At 36.0% G+C, this 7,746-nt stretch overlaps 2 protein-coding genes across 2 annotated transcripts; both read left to right on the top strand.

Moving 5' to 3' along the window:
• Positions 1-4,014: 4,014 nt before the first annotated feature.
• On the top strand, positions 4,015-5,436 carry LOC141707054 (xyloglucan endotransglucosylase protein 6-like). Its single transcript, XM_074510023.1, has 4 exons — positions 4,015-4,231; positions 4,323-4,423; positions 4,540-4,733; positions 4,862-5,436. The coding sequence occupies exons 1-4, from the start codon at positions 4,066-4,068 to the stop codon at positions 5,286-5,288; spliced, it is 888 nt and encodes a 295-aa protein (XP_074366124.1). The 5' UTR covers positions 4,015-4,065; the 3' UTR covers positions 5,289-5,436.
• Positions 5,437-6,067: 631 nt separating this feature from the next.
• LOC141705846 (fasciclin-like arabinogalactan protein 21) lies at positions 6,068-7,361 on the top strand. The gene has a single exon (XM_074508722.1). The coding sequence runs from the start codon at positions 6,167-6,169 to the stop codon at positions 7,229-7,231; it is 1,065 nt and encodes a 354-aa protein (XP_074364823.1). The 5' UTR covers positions 6,068-6,166; the 3' UTR covers positions 7,232-7,361.
• Positions 7,362-7,746: the final 385 nt, after the last annotated feature.

Raw genomic sequence — 7,746 nt, forward strand, 5'->3', positions numbered from 1 at the left:
TGCTTAAATAAATGGTTGGTATAATCAAAGAGAGGCCGCTTCATCAGCAAAATCTCAAGAAAGTTAACTCAGTACAAATATCAGTCTCAGACTCAGACTTCCATGATTTTGATAAGGATAGATCAGAAGAGTGCATCCAACCAAAACAGATATAGGCATTGTGTGATGAAGAAAATGGCATACCTCGATTGTACTATTTAATCCTATAAGTCATATGGGTGCAACCATTCAAGGTCCATTTCAGCTACTTGAGCTCCAAAATTGATACTGAATTTGGATTGGTGAATTGGTTGAATTCAGGGTTTACTAAATCTTGTGGACATTTCAGAGTAATGAACACAGACATTCTTGATCAAGTTAATATTTTTCTCATCATTGAGTCGGGGAGAAGGCTGACAGCGGGGGATGTGTTTGGATTTATCGAAAAATGGGAGACATATGGGCAGTATATTGGAACTGGTCAACAAAATTGGACAACACAACTCCAGATTAGGTAAAACATAAGTATGAGATGGTGGAAGTTCTTGATGATTACTATGAGGAGCTTGGAATCAAATTTCTCTGGAACATGAGGCCTAAGATTACTAACTACATACTAAAGGAATGGTTGCTATAAATCATATCATGCAAATATCTATGAAGAGAATTAAATCTTGACATGATTACGATTTTACAAACTATACTGTAACACCCCCAAATCCGGGGTCGGGGATTCGGGTTGTCACGAGTTCCATTTCCCTTATCAATACTTAATCTTAACAGTCAACCAACTACTGAGTACTGTGACCCCACAATATACACACACACACACCATAAGTTATAGTCTCAGAGATGAATACCAAAAATAACACAAGTCATTTTATTCCACAATTATAAACCGTTACACCTTAAAAAGGTTTCTGAATAATTTTACATTTCTTTGCCATTATTACAATTGATAAAGATACATAAGTCTGGTACATCAAAAGTTGAAAGCCTAACCTATTGGTAGTTTCTACCTCAGCTACAACGACATCAACGCCTATAGGAAACTGCAGAACGTTTCCAATCCGCTCGCGAATTGGGAGCTTGGTCCTGTTCTTCTTGTCTATCTGATGTTGTGTGATGAAAGAAGAAAGTAAGGGTGAGCAACAAGCCCACCGAAATAATATGTATAATAATTAACAATATATGAGCATTCTCATAGTACTCATGAAAGTCTTGGTCAAGAAGAAATGAACCAAGTTGATATCTTAACGCGACCAAGTCGCAAAATATTCAGTATATATATACATATACTTTTCACAATCTTTGAAATCCTCTGACATGTATAATATACACAGAGTTCCAGTTTATAACTGTATAAAAATATCGTTGCAAGGTGATCTCATATATCTAACCTTGTCTCAACGTTTTTCTGAAAATCTTTGACATGCACAAGATAATCAAGATACTCCAATATACTTATATCTTTTCCGAATACTACTTGAACTACCACCGTTCAATGTATAAATGATTCCTCCCATAGATTAAGCTACAAGACAAAACTTGTATAGAATCAATCTTTAAAATATCATCAAAATAAAATGAAGTTACGAGATACTTCATTTGATGCAAACATCATTTTGAAAACTCGACCCTGCCAACACTCAACAATCGCCCAACCGTAGCCTTTCTATCGAAGTGCTCTGGGTAGTGTTGCAGAAATATTCAATTGGATGATGAACTCATTACGGGAGTTTGCCGCGCCAGGAAGACCACTTACGATGATCAGTCGTAGTAGTGCAACCCCACCATTTTCTACATGTAGAGGAGAACCTGTCAGATTTACTTGTCAACCGAACACTGGACTCCTAAGGAATGAACCGTCTTAACGGAACTTCCAGGCCATTTGGGCCAATATAATAAGGCTGGGTCGGCGCCACTCGACCACTTACGCCACTCCTAGTTCAGATGAAATCCATGACTCTGAAACGTAACTTTCGTTTTCGTTTATCGTTTGAGGGATCATACCCGGGATCTTATTACTCTGGTTTCCTTAACCTTTCTCAATACATTATATTCCTTTTATGATCATCTTAATTGTAAATAGTACTGAGATAAATATAGATTTGGTAAGATAAACTTCAAGCTTAATTGTAAATAGTTATAAATATAGTTTTATTACTCAGATAAATATGGTTTTAGTAGGATAAACTTCACAAGTCCTGATCTTAAATTCACAACTCAATTGTGAACTAAAATAAAAGAACATTTATACCAATAACTAATTTTTCTATCATTTATTAATAAATTATACCATTTTTTTTATATCTAAACATGAAAATTTATGTTCTTGTTAAAAGGTATAATCTTCACTAGTTATTTTGAAAATTAATTTAAGAATACATCTAAAACGTGTCTCAATGCCGTCAATTTACAAAATTTAATTATTCTAAAAATTCTAAATTTAAGAAGAAGAAAAGTTTAACTTCGTTAAAAATTAATAAGAAATATTCAACTCTAAAGTTTAACAGAATGTTAATGTACGAATAATCTCGTTAATCAGTAAAAACAATAAATTTAGGTAAATATTAAATTCAGAGTCTGTAGAAAACCAGCGCTCTTTATGTGTCTATAAGTATATCAAGACAGCTTCCTACCACAAAAACTCATATTAAATAATGTATTTCACTAATGATAAAAATTAATGATTACAGGTAAATATAAAACAAAACAGTCGTGCATAAACATAGATTAATTTTTCAACAGTGTCATCTTTTAATTCTCATAGAAAACATAGTATGTTTGGACTATATTATTCCCGTGTTAATTTTTCCTCAAATTCTTGATGATTATACAAGAAGAGCAGTTTAGTTTTTTATAACTTATAATTTTTCTGTAACTTGAAAACTAGCCCTAAATTTATATCCTAAAATACAATATAATTATGCGGCATAATTTATGCATGGCAGCATGGATGAATAATTGGATGGATTCACAGTAGATTGAAGAGGATAGCATGAGGATAACATGGGACTTGTCTCGACTGACCGAATCTAAGGAACTCCATCGTCCATACACAGCTCACTCCACATTCTTTCTCGTATACGGACGCAGTTTCAAATATTGTTTATTCAAAAAGATTGAAGAAGAAGAACAATGATACGGCACAGATCTCAAGATTGAAAAAATAATGAGTTTTTCGAATCATGGTGATCACGTATCATGATCAGGCTCAGTCCAATCCAATTCGACCAAATTTTAAAAATAATTAGGGACAATCTTCGAGCAACACAAGTGACTAGTTATGGGAGGACATATTGGTTATATTATTGTTGATAATGGTAGCGTAATATATATTGTACGATTTAGGTGAAGCGTTTTAACACGAATTGTAACATTTTTGATTACTTGTTAATAATTGGTTAGGTTTTCAAACTTTTCAACTAAATTAAAAAATTCAATATAAATTCGACTTTTTAGCTCAGCCCGGGTTTAAACGAAGACGGTGTTCAATATAAATTCGACTTAATATACAACTCCTCAAATTAAATTTTAGTTACATATGAGGGAAAAACCATTACATCCAGGAATCTCGCAGAAAAGGCATTGATATTATACCAGTTTTTAAAACAAGACAGCCAATACTTGGACCAAAAGAAGGGGTCTTTTTACTCTTTACAACAACAATAATGTCGAGTGACAACTGTAGAGAATACTTGTACAAACCCATCCCCAGCTGTTTCCCATTTCGTGTCAGATCTTCATTGGTTACAATCTCTACTCTCGTGCCTTTATCTTCATTCCATTACTTGGTTGCTAGTACTGTACTGCATTTTGGACCAGCTCTCAGCCAGCTGCTATCACTATTATTACTCACCGCAACGGCTCTCATTTTTTAAATTTTATGTCCTCTCCTACGTGAAAAGTGTGATCCAAGTTTCTCTGACGTGGACGCTGACATGTCAGTCCGGGACCCACTTGGCCAATGGCCAGCCATGCTTCTTGAGTAAGCTGCCCTAATACTCATGACCCCTGGCTATAAAAACAACATTTTAGCATAGTAGAAGCCTCACTCTTGTCTTTCTCTAACATTCTTTGAAAATGGTTGCTAAAATGACAATGTGGGTGTGTTTTGGTTTGGTAATGTTGATGGGTTCAGGATCAGTTAGCTCATCTAAATTTGATGAGCTTTTTCAACCTGGTTGGGCCATGGACCATTTTGTTTATGAAGGAGACACTCTTAAAATGAAACTCGACAACTTTTCTGGTAATTTTGTACTTCAGAAATGTGTTTCATTTTTTTATTATGCACGTACGTGTTTGTAACTGATCCAACGTTTGTTGTTTTGATTTATCAGGAGCGGGGTTCTCATCGAAAAACAAGTACATGTTTGGAAAAGTGACAGTCGATATTAAACTTGTGGAGGGTGATTCAGCCGGAACAGTCACTGCCTTTTATGTAATGCCTCTTTTACCTCTTTATTTAATTTACTCCAGTTTGACACATTTTTGAAATTATTTAAATGTATTAGACTGCGACTAATGGTGATTAAACATTGTTTGTTGGTTGTGCAGATGTCCTCAGACGGTCCGAAACACCACGAATTTGATTTTGAATTTCTGGGTAATACAACTGGTGAACCTTATGTGGTTCAGACAAATGTTTATGTTAATGGTGTGGGCAACAGGGAACAAAGATTAAACCTCTGGTTCGACCCCAGCACAGACTTCCACTCGTATTCGATCCTATGGAACCAGCGCCAAGTTGTGTAAGTTTAATATACACAAAAATTATCTACAAATTTCCGTCAAAATTTGTAGAACAAATAGTTATTTTGATAAATTATCTCTCATTTTTTTTATGAATTTATACTGATTTTCTTTGGTTGTGTCACAGATTTTTAGTGGACGAGACACCGATTAGAGTACACTCGAACTTGGAACACAAGGGTCTGCCATACCCAAAAGACCAAGCCATGGGCGTGTATAGTTCAATTTGGAATGCAGATGACTGGGCTACACAGGGTGGCCGTGTCAAAACAGATTGGTCTCATGCGCCATTTATCGCTTCCTACACCAACTTTAAAATCGATGGTTGTGAGTGCCAGGCCACGGTGAATGCAGCTAACTTGTTACAACAGTGCAGTAGTAATGCCGAAAAGAAGTTCTGGTGGGATGAGCCTAGATTGGCTGAGTTGAGTGTGCATCAAAGCCATGAGCTCTTGTGGGTTCGTGCTAACCATATGATTTATGATTATTGTACCGATGCTACTAGGTTCCCGGTGACTCCGGTCGAGTGCCAACATCATCATCACCAGCATTAGATAGGCAATTGAGAAAATGGGGTTGAAAAAACTGAATGTAAAATTTCCAAGAACTTTTTTTAAGGCTAGAGATAACTCCTTGTTTACCTTAGGTTACCTTTTGTAAGATATGGTTCTTATTTTAATTAATTTGATTTCCATTCGGGTACACTTGACTCTTTCTATAGACTATAGCTATAGATTTTCACTTTAAATTATTTGTGTTAAGAGGTCATGACAGTGAAGTTAAAACCTAAAACTACCCTAAAAAAAGAAGTGAGAACTTCACAAGAATGCATTGAGGATTCAATATATGTTTGAGGATATGAAACTGGGCAAGTTTAATAAAGAGAGATCCAAAGGTAGGTGGGAACTTTCATGTCAAATGCAGCAATGCGTGGTGTTATTACACAAGTGAATTGAGGACAAGTGCAAGATGCTACTTTATCTTCATTGTCTTGAAACAAATGCATGACATGGAGTGCCATGCTACAACTTCTGTAACACCACAAGAGGGAAGGGTTATTCATAGAGCTATAAATGAGCTATAAATTATTTGAAATATAATAACACAAAAATGTATTGAACAAGAGTAATACATTTTCCGTCCAAAAAAATAAAAATAAAATAACAGTTATACCTGTGTTAAATACACAAAACACCCCGAAACACGTATAAAATTGAAAATTAAAAAAAAATCACTGTTTCATATCCAAATGGGCTATGGGCCCATGACAGTGACCGAGTACATATAAATAACGAAATTGGACTGCTTCAGCATCAACAATCAGCCAAGCCCACATCCTCCAAGAAACACTATATATTCTGCTGCTGTATGATACTTGCATAAATAAATCTTGAAATTCAAGAATCAAGAAACAAAAAAAAACAAGAACTCAATGGAGACATCATCATCTTCTTGTTGTCACTGGTGGCACGCTCTCTTGTATTTCGCAATGTCGATAACATTAGCTATAATCATCACCACTTCTTTCCATTCACATCCCAACTCTCCAACACCTACACAATCATCCATCAAACACCAACTCTCTTTGAACGCCACTCATGTCTTAAAATCTCATGGCTTCAATCTCATTGCCACTCTCCTCCAAACCTCCCCTGATCTCTTCCTTTCCTCGCAACAATCCACTGTTTTCGCTATCCAAGATCGTGCCATTTCCGACTCTTTAGTCTCTTCTTCTGCACTCAAACAACTCCTGCTCTACCACATTGTACCTACAAAATATACATTTCAAGAACTGCTGAGGAAGCCACAGAATTCTTGTCTTGAGACCCTTTTAGGACGCAAAAAGACTGTTGTTACGCGATCAAGTTGGAGAAAGAAATCAGTTGAGATCAACAATGTGTTGATCACTCACCCTGATTTGTTTCTTCAAGGACCTGTGTCGATTCATGGTGTGCTGAAGCCTTTTTCTTCATTGAATCAAGATTGGGATCATCTTGAATCTCCCATTTGTGTCTCCAGTTTGAGACACCATCATCATCAACGAAACCTAGTTCCCAAGAACAATATAGAATGGCCAAGAATAATCCACCTGTTAAGATCGAAAGGGTACGTTCCGTTTGCCATGGGATTAAATTCAGTCATTGAGGGGATTATTCAGGATTTTAAAGATTTAGATTCAGTGACTATTCTAGCTCCTCCTGATTTACCATTTCTGGCATCAGCTTCACCTGTACTACAGAGAATTGTGAAATTTCATATCCTGCCTCGGAGATTTTCTTTCGCTGAATTGGCTGAATTTCCTGAAAAGGCTTCATTGAGAACATTACTTGATCATAAAGATCTGCAGATTACGACGAGTTCAGGTTTTTCCCAGATAGTAGCAATAAATGGTGTGGAGATTGCATCACCAGATGTATTCGCATCAGACAAGTTTGTAATACATGGTATTTCAGAAGTTTTTCCCATGGAATATGGGGAGCTGTCTAATGTGCTTTGATAGATGTTTTAGTACTGACTAACATGAGGTTGCACTATGTACTAGATCATCATAACTGTGTCACTTACTTCTGTACCTTCTGTAATAACATGAAGTTGTTTGAATAAATGAAAAGTTCCCCTTCTGATGATTAACTGTTGCACTTAGCATTACAAGCCTACCTCCTGTTTTGAATGAAAAGTTAAAAATTATTGGAGCCACAGTTTGTAAGCAATTAGTATCAACTAAATAGCTAAAGGTTCATTAAGACATTGGTTGTCATTTGTAGAATTTGATTTGCAATATATCTTTCAGCATAGCTTTATTAGTTTAAGCATAAGCCCAGCCTAGCACCAATTGCAATTTTAGACAATGTAATTTGGCCATTATTTTGAAAACTGATGTAAAATGCGGCCACCACTCTGTAATTTACTATATATATAATCACATAAGTGTTTGTTGCTTCATCTTCGGTGCTTCTTCCTCTCATGTTCAAGCCAATCCGCCTTTGTTCGGCAGGTAGTGCCGCATGGTCC

Source organism: Apium graveolens, chromosome 2, assembly GCF_009905375.1.
Source record: "Apium graveolens cultivar Ventura chromosome 2, ASM990537v1, whole genome shotgun sequence".
Classification (NCBI taxonomy): domain Eukaryota; kingdom Viridiplantae; phylum Streptophyta; class Magnoliopsida; order Apiales; family Apiaceae; genus Apium; species Apium graveolens.

Coding starts and splice junctions, on each gene's coding strand:
- LOC141707054 (XM_074510023.1), top strand. CDS start 4,066: ATGGTTGCTAAAATGACAATGTGGGTGTGTTTTGGTTTGGTAATGTTG. Junction 4,424..4,539: donor GAACAGTCACTGCCTTTTAT/GTAATGCCTCTT, acceptor TTGGTTGTGCAG/ATGTCCTCAGACGGTCCGAA. Junction 4,734..4,861: donor TGGAACCAGCGCCAAGTTGT/GTAAGTTTAATA, acceptor GTTGTGTCACAG/ATTTTTAGTGGACGAGACAC.
- LOC141705846 (XM_074508722.1), top strand. CDS start 6,167: ATGGAGACATCATCATCTTCTTGTTGTCACTGGTGGCACGCTCTCTTG.